This window comes from Pempheris klunzingeri, chromosome 5 (assembly GCF_042242105.1).
Source record: "Pempheris klunzingeri isolate RE-2024b chromosome 5, fPemKlu1.hap1, whole genome shotgun sequence".
In the NCBI taxonomy this organism is placed as follows: Eukaryota; Metazoa; Chordata; class Actinopteri; order Acropomatiformes; family Pempheridae; genus Pempheris; species Pempheris klunzingeri.
In genome coordinates, this window is record NC_092016.1 from 12,168,569 (window position 1) to 12,188,523 (window position 19,955).

The 19,955-nt window shown below is 40.8% G+C and overlaps 4 protein-coding genes across 5 annotated transcripts; 3 read left to right on the forward strand and 1 right to left on the reverse strand.

Moving 5' to 3' along the window:
* Positions 1-2,212, forward strand: nr2e3 (nuclear receptor subfamily 2, group E, member 3). Of its 2 annotated transcripts, none has more exons than XM_070831267.1 (8): positions 1-76; positions 348-498; positions 653-756; positions 879-1,142; positions 1,262-1,449; positions 1,551-1,791; positions 1,871-1,976; positions 2,080-2,212. In XM_070831267.1, the coding sequence occupies exons 1-8, from the start codon at positions 1-3 to the stop codon at positions 2,210-2,212; spliced, it is 1,263 nt and encodes a 420-aa protein (XP_070687368.1). The 2 variants fall into 2 exon arrangements, with proteins under 2 accessions (XP_070687368.1, XP_070687369.1); XM_070831268.1 differs by having other exon boundaries at positions 354-498.
* A 1,126-nt stretch (positions 2,213-3,338) lies between these two features.
* stoml1 (stomatin (EPB72)-like 1) lies at positions 3,339-6,779 on the forward strand. Its single transcript, XM_070830536.1, has 7 exons — positions 3,339-3,560; positions 4,442-4,548; positions 4,628-4,777; positions 5,558-5,761; positions 5,841-6,051; positions 6,147-6,347; positions 6,497-6,779. The coding sequence occupies exons 1-7, from the start codon at positions 3,404-3,406 to the stop codon at positions 6,691-6,693; spliced, it is 1,227 nt and encodes a 408-aa protein (XP_070686637.1). The 5' UTR covers positions 3,339-3,403; the 3' UTR covers positions 6,694-6,779.
* cyp11a1.2 (cytochrome P450 family 11 subfamily A member 1, tandem duplicate 2) lies at positions 6,646-10,108 on the forward strand. The gene is made up of 10 exons (XM_070830535.1): positions 6,646-6,716; positions 7,092-7,427; positions 7,704-7,859; positions 8,002-8,201; positions 8,333-8,536; positions 8,663-8,823; positions 8,914-9,080; positions 9,267-9,345; positions 9,445-9,636; positions 9,731-10,108. The coding sequence occupies exons 2-10, from the start codon at positions 7,156-7,158 to the stop codon at positions 9,851-9,853; spliced, it is 1,554 nt and encodes a 517-aa protein (XP_070686636.1). The 5' UTR covers positions 6,646-6,716; positions 7,092-7,155; the 3' UTR covers positions 9,854-10,108.
* Positions 10,109-10,340: 232 nt separating this feature from the next.
* On the reverse strand, positions 10,341-12,794 carry ccdc33 (coiled-coil domain containing 33). Its single transcript, XM_070830502.1, has 9 exons — positions 12,771-12,794; positions 12,472-12,667; positions 11,692-11,780; positions 11,461-11,580; positions 11,221-11,314; positions 10,981-11,138; positions 10,736-10,801; positions 10,511-10,627; positions 10,341-10,420 (listed from the first exon to the last, which is right to left on the reverse strand). Exons 1-9 carry the CDS (start codon positions 12,792-12,794, stop codon positions 10,373-10,375), a joined length of 912 nt encoding a protein of 303 aa, XP_070686603.1. The 3' UTR covers positions 10,341-10,372.
* Between the last annotated feature and the right edge of the window lie 7,161 nt (positions 12,795-19,955).

Here is a 19,955-nt window from a genome sequence, read left to right on the forward strand (position 1 = left end):
ATGGAGGACCACATGACCAAAGTGAACATGTTTTCTTCTGACAAATCTAAAGACTTCACAGATGGGACTGAAGCAGGTGAGCCATTGATTGTTAAAACATTCAAAGATCAAAAAAAAAAAAAAGATGTGAAATTATGACAATGATTTAACAAAATTAAGATGGAAATATTTCTCTGTACAATTATGTCAGAATAATGATATCCATACATTTTTGTGTATTGTGTATACAATGAAAAGTGAATAGATGATTTAATGAAAATCTTATCTGTACAATTATAGCTTCCACTGATTATTAAATTAGTGGGAAATAATATTAAGTATTTATTTCTGCTATCTGTTGTCTACAGAAAAAGGTTCCGCCCTGGGTAAAAATCTTGGCCATGGCCTGCTTTGTAAAGTGTGTTCAGATTCAAGCAGTGGCAAACATTATGGCATTTACGCCTGCAACGGCTGCAGTGGCTTCTTCAAGCGCAGTGTGAGACGAAGACTAATCTACAGGTGAGCAAAATATGATTTTAGGCCAGTCAGAATAATCATGTATATAATGGTGAAATATAACTGGTGCAATAAGCAATTCATTGTATTCTAACATTTTTATCTTCCAGTTTTGATATACTTAAATATAAAAGATATTCTTTTGTCATTACCACAGGTGTCAGGCTGGAACTGGCAGGTGCCCTGTCGACAAGGCTCATCGGAACCAGTGTCAAGCTTGTCGCCTAAAGAAGTGTCTCCAATCTGGGATGAACAAAGATGGTGAGTTTGCCGTGAAAAGTATGTTATCTGTGCATGCATAGGCCTAATTTCTATAATAGTGCAGATGTTCTGAAGCCTTGACTGACCTGAAATTATGTATCATTTACCCGTCCTTTTGGCAGCTGTGCAGAATGAGCGACAGCCCCGAAGCACAGCACATGTCAGTCTAGACTCTATATGTGTGGACACTAAAAATGAGCACCTAGCAACCACACGGGAGCTCACCTCCTCTGCCACCTACTCATCAGTCATCTGCAGACCTCTGGTCACTTCCTCGGTCACCACCCCTGCCACCATACAGCCCTGCAGCAACCCCAATAACAGCCACCGCTTTATGGTCAGCCTGCTGACTGCAGAGACCTGTGCAAAGCTGGAGCCCGAAGATGGTGAGATCATATGATACTAATTAAATTTAGGTGGACACAAGTACCTACGTAAATGGGACAATTGTTTTGGAAATACATTTCCTGTAGCCTGACCATGTCTGTGACCCTCTCTTTTCTAGTGGAGGAAAATATTGATGTGACAACCAATGATTCAGAGAGAGACCGGTCTCCCTCTGACTGTCGTGAGTCCCCATATACCTCCAGCTGCGCAGAGAGTATATATGAGACATCGGCACGACTCCTCTTCATGTCTGTCAAGTGGGCAAAAAATTTGCCTGTTTTTGCCCACTTGCCATTTCGAGACCAGGTGAGACTGACTGATGTGTTTTTGTAAATTTACTGTACCGATCTTCACATGCAGTACAGAAATCTTGAGACTGATAACATGTATGTCTGTCCCATCCTCAGGTGATTCTCCTTGAAGAAGCCTGGAGTGAGATGTTCCTCTTGTGTGCCATCCAGTGGTCCCTACCCATGGACAGCTGTCCTCTTCTGTCTCTGCCAGATCTTTCTCCCACGCAGCAGGCCAAGATCAGTCCCCCCACAGCTGACCTGCGCGTCTTGGAAGAGGTCTTTAATCGCTTTAAGGCCCTGGCAGTTGACCCAACTGAGTTTGCCTGCCTGAAAGCCATTGTACTGTTCAAGCCAGGTAAGGAGTTATTTCCCTCTTCAATATGTGTTTGTTATTGAATGGACATTTTAGCTAATGTCTGCTGTCTGACTTGCAGAGACACGCAGCCTCAAAGACCCAGAGCAGGTGGAGAATCTGCAGGACCAATCACAGGTGTTGCTTGGTCAGCACATCCATTCAATGTATCCCAACCAATGCACCAGGTAAGATTTTCAAACAAAAGAACATCCGGATTATCTGAAGTTTGTTGTATAAAAGTCTGAACAGAAAGATTAAGTTCACTCCCCTTTGTTTTTGCCCGTCAAGGTTTGGGAGACTGTTGCTTCTGCTGCCATCCCTCCACTTTGTGGGCTCTGGGAAAGTAGAGCAGCTCTTTTTTCACAGGACCATCGGCAGCACACCCATGGAGAAGCTGCTGTGTGACATGTTCAAAAACTAAACAAGCATCGATGGAAGAAGAATGGGACCCGCTAGGAAAAGCACAATAATCCAGCCCTCAAGCGATTTGTTGTCCGCTTGTAGCCTATATTTCATGTTTATGGCATCCTAATTATAAATAAGCATACAGTGATTCTGTGAGTAATTATTGCACTGTTTTCTTTGCAAATATTATAACTTTGTTAAACCACAGACATACTGAATTATTTTGTCTTGGTTTGTAGTTAGAGAGTAAAGCATTTTTATCACAGTATTTATATATGAAGATGTGCATTTTGAATGTGAGCATTTGTCTTAAATAAATGTAATTTTTTTTGTATTTGCTGTATTTGAGAAGTATGTTCATCTTTGCCCATTTTGTCCTTCCTCAATCTGATTTTACAAAAACAGAGGAGAACACATAACATGAAACATATTACAAAAATACACACAATGCAGTAAATATTATTTAAAGCCTAATGCATCACAATGAGAAAATATTATTGGCCAATTTCAGCTCATCACAGATATACTAGTACAATGGCTATTGTGCAGTATATGTCAGCGGATATATAATAATAAAATTGCAGTACAGAAATTACAAAGATATGTTTGAAGTCCTTCAGAAACAATCAATTTACAACTTTTAACTGTATCACAACAAACATATATCAGCCACAATTCTTTAATAACCAACATTTTGGGGTCCTTATTAAAAATGTTTATGTAATTAGGGGAAAAAAGAGTAGTAACACTCTTTTAGATTCAAATTTCAAATTTAAATTCAATATTGGTGGGGCTCTAGTATGATGTCTGCTGGATAATGTTCATTAGGGCTAAAGAGCTTACGAAGAAGCTGGATCAGCATTTTCTTTCCAAACAGGATGCCTGAATATTGTGGGGAACTTTCCATGACAAAAGAATAAATACACTTGGCTGTCTAAGCCATTAGAGTCACATTAGACTGCTTTCAGTCCAAACATCTGAAACAAGAGACCATGAGAGGTAAAAGTTTATCAACTTGTGTCTTTCGTCTGAGCTGGAAGCTCCAGTTGTGCTGCAGTAGCAGCAGGTGGCGGTAATGAGCAGATTCACTCTGTTAATAAACACCGAGAAGAAGTTTCCCTGACCAAAACACGGAAGAAGCTCACACTAGCTGGGCACGTAGTTAGCATAATTAGCTTAAGAGCTCATTGCATTTTTTTACCAAACAATGTTCAACAAGTCGTACCAGCGGGTCCCTCAGAGGGACTCGACCAGTCCGAGGACTCCTGGCTTGTTTGTGGACAATGAGAGCGTCACACAGCCCGGCTACTATAAAGGACTTTCCTTTGACAACATGCCCAATGTTTGTGAGAACGACTTCACTGGTAGGTAGTTAACATGAGCTAACATCAGCTGTAGTAGCTGTGGTTGGGGTTCAGAGTGCGGTTGTCATTTAATAAATAACCACAAGAAGGGAGAACAAGCCTCAAGTAATCTGATAGAATAATAATAATAATAATATTTACCAGAGTCGGTTACCATGTATGTCAACACTGACTAGATAAGATAAGATTTGAGACATTATTTATCCCACAAATTCACTTGTTACAGCAACAGAGGAGCCAGAAAAGGTGCAGAAATAAAATGTCAGTGACAGAATTAGTGCAAAATAAAAAAAAAATGCAAATATTAAAAAAAATAGCGAATGTAAAATATGTACATGTGTATTGCACAGATGTTGTCAAAGTGATATTACTGCTGAGTTTGTGTATTTTTCTTTCGACGTTACCTTTAACTTTATTGTTCCCAAGGGAAATTTGTCTTGCAGCCGCGTGAGAACACAATGAAATACATAAAATATTCATTAAAAAAAATAAACCCACCACGCTACGTTGCACTCGATAAAAGCTGGGGTAAGACTTCCAGGGTTAATATTGCAGATATCCCTAAATTTTGTCCCAGGAATGTGTCAAGCTCCATAAACACTGGATCCTACAAGACCTTGTCTGACCTGGTGAAAGCACGTCCTTCAAACTCCACACCCTCAGTTTGTAAGAAAAGCTCTCCTAAAAATCTGTTGTCTCCAAGCACAAGTCATAATCATTTAAGTGATGTGAGTACATTTTCTCAGACTTTACAAAGCTCCCTTTAAAGTCACGGACGACATCATGCTTCATACAACAGCGCTTACAGGCTGGGTTGTTCTCCTCATCAAAGTTTTATTGAAAATACCCTAAATAACTGAGATTTGTCTCTTTTCTTAAAGATACCTCCCAAGGATGGCTATCCTGGACTTGCAACCTGATTGTCATCCTCCTCGTCTACATCTGCACCTTTATAACATTTCCTGTAACAGGATGGTTTGTCCTGAAAGTAAGCAGAAATGGTCTCATCAGTCACTCCCACAGCATGTCCTTTAAAAACAACCAACCGTGACTCGTTTTGTCCGCAGACAGTGCCTAACTACCAGAGGATAGTAGTGTTTCGTCTGGGTCGAGTTTGTCCTCCAAAGGGCCCTGGTATTGTCCTTGTGCTGCCCTTCATTGACCAGTGGCAGAGAGTAGACCTGCGCACCCGTGCTTTCAACATCCCTCCTTGCCAGGTAAACCACTGTACTCCATTCATCATGAGTTAGCTGTTATGATGGACAACTCTTTCATGAAACACAGAAAAATGCAGAGAACAGCTGTGGTCAGGAGTAGTTTCTGTCACATTGTCCTAAAGTCTTTAGTAAGCAAACTTTAAGAAAATAAATCTAAATTCCAGTGTTAGTGATGGGGGGATACTTAATAGATCAGTGGGTGAGTTTCAGGCAGTTTTGTACTCAAACAGTAGAACAGACATAACGTTCAGACCACAATATAGTAAAGGATCGTATGCTATATTGTCTTAAGTGATTCTCCTCGTCTCTGGTTTCTGATTCACCATCTGAGACACTTTCAACTTCATCACAGACACAGCAGTGTCTTATGTCATGAACATGTTTTAATATGTGAGTCTTACAATGCACACATGAGCTAAAGAGTCATACGTTCCCATCGACCATGCTAAAGTAAATTAACATTTCTGTCAGTCATGTAATTTGCTTTGTCCTGCAGGTGGCTCTCTTGGTGCACTGTTGATCAGTGTGAAACCTGAGAAAGTAAACTGATACTGGGAGAGCTCTGACTAATGTGTGACAGCAAACTTAATAATACTTAAAATCATTACTTCGTGCTGCCTGAAATTTAATTGAATAATAATTGTCTCTATTAACCTTTCCCTGAGCCACAGTTCACACAGTTAAGATTGCTTCATCAATATCAACTTTAAAGTAGAGGGGATGTCTCTATATTCTGTAAAATGACCAGCACTAATATACAATGTAATTCTTCTACTCTAGGTGGCTACACGGGATGGCGGTGTGTTGTCAGTGGGAGCGGACATCCAGTTCAGGATCTGGAACCCCGTCATGTCAGTAATATCAGTCCAGGACCTGAACGCCTCAACCAGGATGACGGCGCAGAATGCTTTGACTCACAGCCTGGCCAAGAAGACTGTCAGGGAGATCCAAACTGAGAGAGTTAAACTGGGAGAATATCTCGGGGTGAGACTACAGTGGCGCTACTCTCTGCCGGCTTTTCACCCCATCACATCAAACTCACGTCCTCTCTTGCTCTCCACAGATGGACATAAATGAGTTGACTCAGCATTGGGGGCTGGAGGTGGACAGGGTAGAGCTCACCCTGGGCTCTTTAATAAAAGCACCAGATGAGGGCCCCTCTGGACCCTTCATCATGCCTCCCTCTGTGCCTGGTCTGGAAGGCCTTGCTGGCCCCATTCAGCAGTTGGCCATGCACTTTCTGGGCCACAGTGTCAGTTCACAGCCACAACAAGGTAACTCACACACTCAACTGTATCATACAACATGTACCCATTTTGATAATGTTGTATAATACATCTATAGACTTTTTTTTTTTTTAACTCCTCAGAGGACGCGATAACTTTTACAGACGAGCTCAGCAGTGCCCCTCAGGCAGTTGTGGCCACACTAGGATCTGTTGAAGACCTGCTGAGTGGGATCAAGCTCCTGCTCTCGGAGACTTTGGTCCGCCAGGTTGGGGCCTACTTCCAGTTTGACATAAGCTCAGAAGATGGACAACATCACAGTTACTATGTGGATTTGAGCCAAGGTGACGGTTCAGATATTGCTGTAAAATGTGCTACACGTATAAGATCATTTTCATTGAGATTTCTAAAAAATGCTCAAATGTTTGTGGTGAACACAAAGAGAAGTACAGTTGCATAGATTTCAGCTTTGCTCTGTATGTGTGTTCTGTAGGTAGTGGAGCCGCTGGAGCGGGGTCCTTGGGCAGAGAGCCAGACGTGACACTGAGTATGAGTGGCAGTGACCTTCTGGCCATGTTCCAGAGCGAGCTACGACCATTTGCTGCTTACACCAGTGGCAGACTTAAAATCCAAGGAGACCTTAAAACCGCCATGAAGCTGGAAGAACTCGTACAGCTACTTAAGAGATAGTGTTCATAGTAACATTTGTATAGGTATTTATTAAATCCTTAATTTCAACTGTAAAGTACTTTATTTTAATGTATGCACTGATTGTTATAAACTGTATTTCTGTTATGACCTTGTCTTTCTTCACAAATCAAAGCAAGTGGTTGTTTACAAAGACAACAAACTTTCTGAAGGTCTTTCAGCCTAATTTTAGTTTGTATAGCCTTAATAGTTTCTGCCACAGTTTTTAAAGACAGATTATTGCAGGGTGCTAAAGATACAAGATACAATAGTAAGTAAGTAACTCATACACATACAGACATAGTCTGCTGTGGTGTATTCTATTAGGCTGTTTGACTGGAGAGCCTTGATCAGGACAGCAAGGGGGGTTGACTATTTAGACCTGCCTCCTTTTGCACCAGATGTCCCTGGGAGAGCCAGAGTAGCTGCTGAAGGTAGAGCAGAGTGAGCATTATTGTTGTCAGGATGGCCAGGTGGAGTTTACGGCGGAGCCCTGTGATGCTGCCCCTGTCCTGGATAGAAGAGCCGGCAGTAACAGGCTTGCGCTGTAGCAGCAGTATGCCGGTGGTCAGACAGGCATACTCCGAGAGCTGCAGCATCGTCAGGCCATTCAATGAGATTCCTGGAATGTGGAAGAATGGGGTGGCCAACTTGTACAATTTTTGGAAACTAGACGGCTTCAGAAATCTTCACCGCATCATGTTGCAGAACTTCAATACTTTTGGACCCATCTACAGGTATGGAAGGCAAAATAGTGTGCCTAAATCTTAAATAAAACAAAAAACAACAAGTAACCCTGCATTACACTAATCGTGTATTTTAAGTAAATAACACAAGTAGACAAAACAAATGATTTGAATTACATCACTACTTTCAAATGGTTTTGTTGTCCAAATATAAACATTTGTGTTTGTGAAAATTATCTGTGTCTGACAATCCACAAGGTCATGCTTTCTAAAAAACACACAGCTGACATTTTTCACCACCTTTTTCCATCCGACTTTCTGTGTCAGAGAAAAAATAGGTTATTACGAAAGTGTGAATATCATCAATCCTGAAGACGCTGCTATCCTGTTTAAAGCGGAGGGTCATCATCCTAAAAGGCTGAATGTTGAAGCCTGGACATCATACAGAGACTACAGGAATCGTAAATATGGAGTTTTACTTAAGTAAGTTCTATTATCCACTCCTGCTTGTGTAAAAATTCTGTTTTGACACTGTTTGATATTTTGATGGATCACAGGGTTTTATTGTAAGACATTCCTTACTAGTTGTATTACTAGTTTAACTTAACAGCCAATCTTCTCACAGGAATGGAGAAGACTGGAGATCAAACCGTGTGATTCTCAACAAGGAGGTGATTTCTCCAAAGATGCTGGAAAATTTTGTGCCTTTGCTGGACGAAGTGGGCCAGGACTTTGTGACAAGAGTCCACAAAAAGATAGAACGAAGTGGCCAGAACAAGTGGACCACTGACCTGTCTCAAGAACTCTTTAAATATGCACTAGAGTGTAAGACTGACTTGTAGCACTTTTGATATCCAAGTATAATTTATTTCTCCCACTGTGTACGCCAGTGCCCTTTCATGCCTCACATATCGATTGTCTTTGTCTCATCTTTTCTTTTTCTCTGTCCTACACAGCGGTAAGCTCAGTGCTGTATGGGGAGCGTCTGGGTTTGATGCTGGACTACATTGACCCTGAAGCTCAACATTTCATTGACTGCATCACTCTCATGTTCAAGACTACCTCACCCATGCTGTACATACCTCCTCGTCTGCTGAGGCAGATTGGAGCGAAGGTGTGGCGGGACCATGTGGACGCTTGGGATGGGATCTTCAACCAAGGTAGGACCCATAATGGCATCATGAGATTCTCAGTTCTGTCATCTGAAAATCACATTTTCTATTTGTATGTTTGTACTACTGTAAAGGGCAGTTTCTCATCTCATTTATATCCTCTTGGTGCCTAAGCGGACCGCTGCATCCAGAACATCTACAGGCAGTTACGACAGGAAACTGGCACTCCAAAGAAATACCCAGGAGTCCTAGCTAGCCTGCTCTTGTTGGACAAGCTGTCCATTGAAGACATTAAGGCCAGCATCACTGAGCTAATGGCTGGAGGAGTGGATACAGTAAGAAATAAATGACAAAAAATATTAATTTCCAGGATGTGGCTTTTTTTCGGCATTTTAAAACTTCTTAATTCTATTTGTGTGTTGCAGACTTCTATAACGCTGTTGTGGACGTTGTATGAATTAGCTAGGCACCCAAACCTCCAGGAGGAGCTGAGAGCGGAGGTGGCTGCAGCTCGGGCTGAAAGCCAGGGAGACATGTTGGAGATGTTGAAGCGGATCCCATTGGTCAAAGGGGCTTTGAAGGAAACACTGAGGTGAAAGAAATGGCGGTGCCAGATATAGAATACTAATGATGATACTATTGAGATGCCAGGCAGTAAATTAAAGGTGCTTTGGCTTTTAGATTTTTATTTTCTTTTGACCAATTGTACACTACAAAATTACTAGTGCTTGCATGAATTAATAAGTCTCGTTAAATATAAAATATTTTGATCCCTCAGATTACACCCAGTTGCAGTGAGCTTGCAAAGATACATAGCAGAAGATATCATTATTCAAAACTACCACATCCCGGCTGGGGTAAGAGGCGCTTAATATATAAATCACCTAATCATGTTTTTGTATTTGAGCACGGTGTTAAGGCACCTTTTTTGTGTTTTCATGTGTGTTTGTGTTTAGACTCTGGTGCAGTTAGGACTGTATGCAATGGGCAGAGACCCCAAAGTGTTTTTCCGTCCGGAGCAGTATCAGCCTTCCCGCTGGCTGAGGACAGAGACGCACTACTTTAGGAGCCTGGGCTTCGGCTTCGGTCCCCGTCAGTGTTTAGGACGAAGAATAGCTGAAACAGAGATGCAAATCTTCCTTATCCATGTAAGATACACAGAGAGTAAAGAGGAGTTTTATCATATTCTGTGGCTCATTTATGCAGCACATTAACTGTGTGTATTACTTTCTGTTTTTGCAGATGCTGGAGAACTTCAGAGTGGAGAAACAGCGTCATGTGGATGTGCAGAGTACCTTCGAGCTCATTCTCTTACCAGAGAAGCCTATAATATTAACTTTGAAGCCTCTTCATACTAGTCGGTAACACCAAGTTTGAGAGAAAACTTTGGTGTATGATAAGTCAGGCTAATTTCTACAGCCTCTTTACCACAGTTAATTGTAAAGCACCACAATATGAACGCTAAAAAAATCTTCCAACCCCAGATACTGATGGAGAGCAAGAACAAAACATTAGGAAAGAAAAAGCTAAAAATATGTGTGAACAGATTACCTCAGTAATTCAATAACTAGAGAACAGATATGAACAAGTATATGTAGTGTATATTAATGCTTAATTATGGAAAGTGGAGTCTGTGTGTGCACAATGTATTAAAATTGTCTGTACAAAACCTTTATTCCATGTGCACAAGGCATAAAGTATATTAAAATACAATCTGTATTAATCACTGATGAATAAAGCAATACAACTGATTCAAATCATGTCTTATAATTATTTTTTTAACATCTAGATATATTTATTAGATTAAAATATCTCATTAGGAACATTAAATCAAAGAAAACAGTTTAGTAAATCCTTTTCAGGTCATTTTACAGGCTTCTGCTTCTACTTCTTCTGTCTGCTTTGCTGATACAATGATTCTGATACAGACCTCTGCAAGAAGTAGAAATCATTAAATGTCAAATACTTACAGCAAACACAGTATGTGTTATGTAAAGTAAAAGCTAACTGCAGTCAACTGACCGAGGAAACATTATGAAGGATTGTGGTGGAGGTCCGGACGAAGCCATGTCTGTGCTCACTCAGTTTGGTCATTATTTCTTGTTTCTGTCTCCCCCATAATGCAGAGTTCTCCTCCAGCTGTAATACGTGCAAACAAAGGCAAAGCATCCACTTGACCATGAATGAAATTAGTGATCCAATATGTCTATGAAACATAAGCAACACAATAGTATCTATTTCTTTCACCTGAACCTCCAGCGTTTGGACTCTTGCCTCAGCCTTCTCCACTTTATTCAGCAAAGTCACCCTCTCCTTGAGCAGTAGTGCTTCTCTTGTCTGAAGCGGACATGACACACGTCAGCTAAATTCAAAATTTGGGGGTGGTACAATAAAACAGTATAATATATTCCTCAAGACATATCAAAACTTGAGTTTGAGCGGGAGACAATCCTCAGCCCCTTAATCTGAGGAGAGTTTTACAACATTTTCACACCACACTGTTGGCTTGAATGTGTTAGGAGTACCTGTGCTGACTGCTGTATGATGACTGGGGCAGGCTGTTGGCGAATCCTGTCCAGCTCTTCTCTGAGACGAGTGTTTTCTGCTGCCAGGGCCGACTCTATTTCTTCCTTTCTGTGACCAGTCTCACCTACACAGCATGGAGAGGTTCTGGCCTCTGCAAATGTTTGTGTGAACACATATTGTTCCCTCACCTCTTTGAGTCCACGTACCTCTTTGTTTTTTCACCACTGGCCTTTTGTCACCACTTTGTTTTTGGTTTTCTCTGAGCTTGCCATCTAATGCTTTCTCCATCCTCTCAATGACCTGAACAATTGGGATGGCACAAGTGTACAGGATATTATCCCAACATATGTATTTGGAGCTGAGAAGCTTTCACTGTTGTGAAATCCGATATATATGTATATATATGTATATATAGTGTAGACTGGACATTGTAGCTGACTATTCACCTTTTGCTGCTGTTTCAGAGTGGCCTCCAAAGTTGCCATCTTTGCCAAGCGCTGCAGATCCTCCTGCTGCTCCTGGTGGACTCTCTGAAGTTTTAGTAGCTCCTTCTCACTGTCATTCTTCTGCACAGCACACACGTAAAAGGAAGACAGAAGAGTAAACTACATGAACACTACATATACACTGACATGAATTATCTATGTTTCATTTGTATAATGTGTGTATGCACACACCTTGATCAGGTCATTCTGCAGTTTTTGGATTCTGTCCCTTTGAGAGGCAGCCTTACTGGTCTCACTGGCCAGCTTGAATTTCAGAGAGGCTTTAAAACAGGAGGACAAATTGTACACAGCAGCATAAATCTGGATAATGATATACATCCGTTATTTGTGCTTTTTTTTTTTTTAATCCCACAAGGACAACTAAGTTTTGATGAGAATTAAAATGTGACTGATGTATGAAACTTAAGTTTCATTGACTGATTAATGATTAACATTTAACAGTTTTGCAGCTTGGACCCAATTGAATGAATATTCTGTTAGATAGTTGGCTTTGATGACAACAGAGAGACCTTCAGGAACATCCTTTCACTGAGAGTCACAAACTGTCCTTCAGGAGATAAGACATGTACTACCCACAGAGCTTATCAGGGTCTGTGGCCTAAATGAGCTGCCTTATCACAAAACAGCACAGTCTGCTTGGGAATAGACACTCAAAAGGATTAGCAAACACACAGTGAGCCAACTCACACATCACTACTTCATCTGCCCATGAAATAATAATATAATATAACCCATAACAACATGGACTGAGGGTTCAATAACTTCTGGCTGCATAGCATAGCAAACTTTCTGACATTTGTGAATTTTTCTACATTTGATCTCAACTTTTTGTGAGCACATAGAATTTCAATTATTGCTTTTGCATGGTTTTGGTTCAGGCTCAGTTTAAGGCAGGATGCCTATGGACGGATAGCATACAGTTGGGTAATTTACCATACTGCTCTGCCTTACCTATACGGTCAGAAATCTCAGCCTTGGTCATGACGTCGATGTCTGTGTCATCCAGCAGATTCCGGCCAAGATCCTGGTGCAGAGACAGATCAATCCGGAGCTGGCTGTTCTCTGCTTCCAGCGTCAGCACCTGTGTCCTTAGCGCTATGATGTCTTCTGCCATCCTACTCATGGCTGCACGATAGTTGTCCACCTCCTGATGGAGAGGTGTGGACAGTCGGTCTCATGCCAGGTGTTTGAATTTGTTATTATTCCCCCTTTAATCCTAAACCCATGTAGATCTCATGGTGAAACTGTACCTGTCTCAGGTTTGTGAGTGTCATCAAGGTTGGTGTAAAGTGCAATGACTTTGACTCATTTGTAATCAAATACCCAGAAACGGTGACAAGATTGCATAAAATATTCCCAGAAAATTGATGGGACAGATTTGATGCTGGCTGGCTATATGTGATCACCACCACTAGATGTCTCTTCAACCCCATCTTGAAGACTTCTAGACGCCAGGATGTCGACAACAAGACACGTCTGTATACTAAGAGAATTTAAAAACAGCTCCACAGCAAATACATGTTGCATGTATGGTTTGTTATGGGCTCAGTGTCTCAATGAATAACTGATTTCTCTTGGTTTTGGATAAGCACATAACATGAGAAATGGGACATAACTGGGAGCCAAAAGAAAATATGCTGTAAAGTGTGATGTTCCTGTAATCGATTGTTTAAGGTTTGTGTGCATCAAATTCATGACTCTGGCTCCACAAATCCCAAGAGACAATAACACCCTATCCTGTGAAGGTCTTTTCAAAAGTCTCTTTTGTCATGGGAGCTTTACCCAGGGATTTTGGATAAACCCTAGTCGTGAATTCACGGAGCCATCCTCCTGCGAAAGCCTATTTGCTGAACTCTAGAGACACAACTCATGCCAAATTCATGAGAATATGTCAGACTGACAGTCTAACAAACAACACTGATATTCACAAAAATCTTTAAAAAATATTTATGGTACATTTTTTCCTTTCACATTCTTGTTGCCTTTCTTTCCCTTTGAAAAGATTTAAAATTCCTCATTGATTTTAGCTTCCTAAAAAGCATTCAGAGCTTCCAGGAGTCATATTGTTGCAGAGCTCTTTTATCAGATATTTCTCGGTGTAAGGCGTGTGCATGTTGTCACGCAGCTTGTACTGTATATGCTCATTGTTCTCTGCCCTTCTATCACATCGACTAGGCAGAGCTGAATGGAGCCTGAAAGCAGGGTCCAGCTGCATGTATGAGGGGGGGTGCGACAATGAGGGGATTCCAATCTCGGATGGTGTGGTTGTGGCTCCCCTGGGACACAGGGGTGAAATTGAGCATCTAATTGAAAGGGCAGGGACGAGGTTGACAATCATGACTGTAGATGAGATGGCATCTCTGCTGGGGGGCCCACAGGCATGATGGGAAGGACAGCTCCCCATGATGAGTCTGGAGAGTCCCATCATGTGTCAAACATAAAAAGGGGAATCTCTGTCTCTGCCTGCGAATATTTGAGGTTCCCCCTCCCCTCTCTATGATTTGAAGACATTAAAGGCGTCTTGCTGTCATACATACTGTCACTTTCGGACATTTGTATCACAGACAGAAGGCAGCTGGATTGTAATGTGAGGATGTGGTATTTAATTAGGCTTTTCCAAACCATTATAATTGTGATTATGTATGTACAGCAGCATTATATAGTAAACACAGCCATTATGAAATTATCCAAGTAATACCAAGACCTTCCCACCATCTATGTATCAAAATCTACATTATTTAACACAAAGTCTACGAAAAAACATGTAAAATTCTGGCCAATCCAAAGATCTACGCAGTGAATTTAAATAAGTACAATTAATTATGAGGAAAATCCCAATGACAAGATATGCTTGAATAACACTCTGGGACACTAGCACAAGCTCAGCCTCATCAACTCAGTCCTCCTTGAGTGCAATCAGTCTGAGAAATGTTAATCTATTCTGCTATCTGCTATTTTGTCTCCCAGACGTTGCTTCAGCATAGTGTCCCATCTCACCGGTCTCCACATGTCACTGTTCACTAACTAAAAGTGACAGTGGGGATTACTTCACTGATTGATTCAAGAGTTTAGGTGTCTATTGTGTCTTATCTCACCTTTGTTTGAAGGTTGGTGATCTCTGCCATGTGGGGATCATCCTCAAAGTCATGCAGAGGGGGCCTAAGACACATGAACACATTTAATAAATACAACTCATTAGAAAAATTAATCCTTTGAAAATCTCGTAGTCTTAGAGTATTAATTCAATCCACGCTTCCTCCATGCAGCTTTCTGTCTTACCGTTTATGTGGATGATGCACTTGATAGGTGTAGTTCATGTTGCGTTTGTTGGCCTGTGTGGCCTCTGGCCTTTCTGCTGGTCTCTCCTGTTCTTGTTGGGCTCCCATGAGTGGGTGGCGGTAATTTGGTAAGATCTGTGCCAGGGCATCATGGGATGGGAGGTCGTATCCATCCTGCTGAAGTTGTAGAGGAAATGTGTTTTTCATTGACAAAATTGATCATTGCACTGGAGATTGCAGTTCATGACTTTTCAGAATTGAATGAAAATTGCTTATAAACATAATTTGGAAAGATATTTCAGAGGTCTTCTGAGGAAAATGACTCCCAGCTGTAAAGCATGGTTAAATACATTCAATTCTTCAACAAATTTTGGCCATTTTCTTTCACATGTGGGAGGACTACAGTAAATTACAGAAGCAATGAGAGGCTTAATCAAAACACGTAGCAATGACTTCTCTGTACTCAGTGTGCTAGTGTGTGGCCTGTTCAACCCCTTCATCTCCTGAATATAAAGCATGTTACATCACTATACATACAGTACCTACTCTCTAACAACTCAATAGCCCTAAAGTCCTTCAAACATGAGCCCTGCATATACAATGTACACTGTCAAGGCTCATGGTTGCCAGGCAGCAGAAATTCAAAGAATTGATATGAAACGGAGTCATTATCTATTATCTTCCCACGGGCTCCTCCTCCGACACAAATACCTCCACATTGTCAGAGCCTACCTTTATAGCTGCAGGGTTGCTGAGTGATTTTGTCTTTTTCGAGGCGTTCATCCAACAGAAAATGTCCTCATCAGAAGAGTGAACACGTAACTGATGGTGGATGGGAAAGTTGGAGCTCTGTCATCATGTTCGAACAATCAACCTGTAACCACAACACAAGCCTTGGCAACTACCAGGGTCAACGCGATGTACAAAATAGTGGAGCATCATATTTCATATTCAAAACAACATTTCTCCTTCCATCTTCATCTGGTATTTCTCTCTTTTGCAGTGGTGGAAAGTAGCTTGCAATGTTTACTCAACTGCTGTGATTCAGTACAATTTTGAGCAAGTTGCACTTGCATTACTTCCATTTTTTGCTACTTTGGAGGCAAATATTCCTTGTAGTCCTTGTAGCTTTGACATTCCCATGAACAATGTCTTAATGCAACCTTTTCTAAAAAAATGTAATTAATAAATAAGTTATGATGTATTACTATAGATACCAAGTGACATGAAATAGTTGTTCCACGTTTATCACCTGTGGTGCTTACACATTAATACATCAATATGACAATCCAATGATATAATATTATTTAGAAATGGGCCATGCTGCATGTGCGACTTTTACTCGTAAGAGTATTTCTACACTGTGTTACTTTTACACCTTTTCTACTTTAACTTAAGTAAAAGATCTGAATGGAACTGACACCAATTGCGCTTTTGTATCTTAGCGTTACGGGAAGAAAATCAAACCTTGTGTTCATGCCTGGATGTAGTGTGCACCAATCAATGCAATTGAAAGGAGGTTCCTGCTCACTAAATAATGGCCCCCACATGAATTCTGTCTTAGCCTGGATAAGCAGATTGATGGCGACTGGTTCATGATTTAGTGACATGCTGTGTGGCACCTGTGGGCCACTTTGAGCATCTATTCCCAGCCTCAGTCAATTCATTGTCTGAGTCTGATGCTGAATACAAAATCTAAAAACACAGAAATTGGACTTTGATAATAAATTGTCAAAAAACAATCTTAAAAAGAATAAAGGTTGAGTTTTATACATTTATAGTTGAGAGACTTCTAAAGCAAGATTATCTGATACATGTATTGTCACAAAGATGAGAACAGGACTGTTTCTATTAGCGTGTGAAAAGTTGACAGCCAGAGTAAAACGCTGCCATTTTAGCCATTATGAATTTCACCCGAGCTTAAAGCCTTTAAGTAAGTGAATCATTGCGCGTGTGATTTTTGCAAACTTTTATTGTGTATAAAATGCGCTATTCACTATACATAAGTTTAACTTGGTTAAAGTACAAACATGCATATATGCAAATGTATGTGGAACCTTCAATGGCGTGGATCAATAACTGTCCTGCCTGTGCTGCTCATTAGCAATTAAGACTGGCAGATGACCATTGATGCTACAAGATGTGACTGAGAGGAAATTATCTGTGGGGGCAGGGAGGAAGAGTCATCAATGATCTAAAAGTCTGTGTCTGGCGTTCAGTTATAATCTCCATCTTTACTTGGCATTCATCTTGTGGATATACCGCTTATCCTTAAGGGTCATGGGGGGCTGCAGCCAATCCACACCCTGGACTGGTCACCTGTCAATCACAGTGTCGACACATGGAGACAGACAACCACTCACACTCACATTTACACCTTTGGGCAATTTATAGTCACCAATTAACCTGACCCCCATATCTTTGGACTGTGGGAGGAAGCCGGAGTACCCAGAGAAAACCTACATAAATACGGGAAGAACATGCAAAACTCCACACAGAAAGGTTCCTACTGTGAGGCAACGGTGCTAACCACAGCACCACCATGCTGCCTGTAAAAATATATTCTGTTGTTTAAATATGTGTGTTCTGTTGAATACATATGAGAGGTGAAAACCTGACAGGAATGCAGAGAGCTTTTGCATATGTTTTTAACAGGCAATGAATTGTGTTGAATACAAATCAGCTTAGCAAAACAACAGAGTGCAATGGAAAACAAGCGAGAAAAGTGAGACGTTTTTATTTTATTTTATTTGTTTGATAATCTTTTTTACTAGTATTCAAACATGAACATATCATAAACTAGACAGCCAAACACAAAATTGGCAGATTCAGTTTCATTCAATATTAACAGCCATGTGCATGAATCTGCATCTCAGTGACAGCCTACTCGGTTTAGTTTTTAGTTAAATATTTTCATAACTGACTGCTTTAATTCATGATAAATAATTCACTGGATGCTTGCAGCTATGTGCTCTACAAGAAGACATAATTTCTTCTAATCCAACAAGGGAAAGCTGAACAAGTGAAAACACTTCCCGCAGAGTTTAATATCACATTATCATGTATGATATCGACCGACAAATTTACAAAATCCTCAGAACAAAATAATTCACGTTCAGTCACTGCTCGTGTTCAGAATACCTCTGACCTTGTTACATATAATCTGTGGAGAGCTGGGGAGGGGAGAGGGATGTGTGCCGTGGTCTGGGTTTTCTTTAACATCATCAGAATTCAGCACACAGCCTCCAAAACGCAGCAAATGGGCTCTTCATTGGAGTGACAGCTCTGAGCCAGCTGCCACACACAACTTCAATTAGCCTGCCAGAGCAAGGCAGCTCCCAGGAGTTTTCTTGACATCCACATACTCCACCTTTTCTGGCCACCACCTTTTATTTTTCCCCTTCAATCGTTCATTTGACCAAGACTTCACTCTTTCTTTCACTTTTCCCACATTTGACCTCAGCATCCTCCCCGTCCTTCTTTCCCATAAAAGCACACATCCTTCTCAGCCCTCCCGTGCCACCATCCACACATGACAAGCCAAGCGGAAATACCTGCAGTGTGCTAATGGACACAGAGGAAAAAGGGGTGTTAGAAAACCGAAGGCAATCGAAGCAGAAAAGAGAGAAAAAAACCTGAGAAAAGAGGATGTAGAGGTTTACACAACTGGTCTCTCGCCACCACTGGAATTCAGCACAGCGGTGTAAGCGATTTAGTGTGCTGCTGCAGTGGAGATCTTAATCAAGACATAATGGCATTAGAAGAAAGAAGCAATATGTACATAGTTATACTAATGCTTAACAAGAAGGTGTTTCTTACTTTGAATCTCTCATAATTATACACACCAAAAGTTGATATTGGTCGGAGATGGAGATGTGAATACAGATGGTTTTACACACAAGATATGCAGGGGAAATCTCATTAATATTGATTTCCCATAGAGACATAAGATAATAACTAAACTGTACATATTTCATAGCTGTAGATAGTATAGTTAAGCAAAAAACTACATTGCATTTTTGCCACACTAACCTGGATAATATATGTTACAAAATCTACACACCAAACAATAAAAGCTCTCCTTACTTGTAGCACTGAATTGTAGCTGGGAAAATTCTCATTCAAATTCTATTTCAACAATTGATCTGCATTCAGGCTCTACATGCAATAACATTAAATCATGCCAAATTGAATTTCAACTAATTGCTGTTTCAACCAAGTGTGACTAAAATGTGTCACGTGTCAACAAAAAATGTAATTACTGGGTGCCCCTGAGAAAATGACATTTTGCTCTGTATGCAATCATATCTGCGCCCTGTCAGCAATCTGCAGTGAGCCATTACGCGGGTATAAAGCTTTTTAAAGAAATAGAAAAAGAGTGACACAGAGTGAGAGAGAGAGACGGACAGAGAGAGACAGAGAGAGAGGTGTGTGTCAAGGGCAACATGCAGCTTTGACTCAAGGACGTGTGAGGCTGACAGCCAATGCCACTCCTTATGAGGTCCACAGTGAGAGCCAAGCCAAGGATTATCAGTAAATCAACGTCTGTCAATTATGCTTATGCTGCCGTGAAACCACAGCGCTCCATAAACAAACAGGGCACGCACGTAAAAGCAGGGTCAGCCACGAGCATAATGAAAATAGTGTGGGTGGAAGAGAACATCCAATCACACAGTGGTGGAAACGAAGCTAAAATATGACCTCCAGATTTTAACGAACCACACATAAATTGAATCATCACATAGTTGACAGTAGTATTGAGTATTTCTGAATTGTTTTAATTGAGCTGACTAAATCTGAAGGAGTCGTGAGATTAATTGGAGAGGAAAGGAGAAAAAAAGTTGTGGTACACAAGAATTTAGATGAATTTTTTCAGACTTTTCTGTAATCTTTGTTTTTCATGAAATTATGTGTAATTTCACCTCTTTGGGGATCAAACACAAACATTTAAATGAAACCATGTGAGAGGTTTTGAAGTAAGGAGTATGTGTGTATGGGTGTATGTAAGGTCAGCCCACAATTCAAAACAGATTTTTATAGTTTTTATCGAAGACCAAAAAAATGTTAACCAAGCCCACAACATAAGGAGGCCATTGAATCTCACTTTAAATCCTGTGTGCTTCCTGTAAATTCCCTGATCCTAATCAAACATGTAGA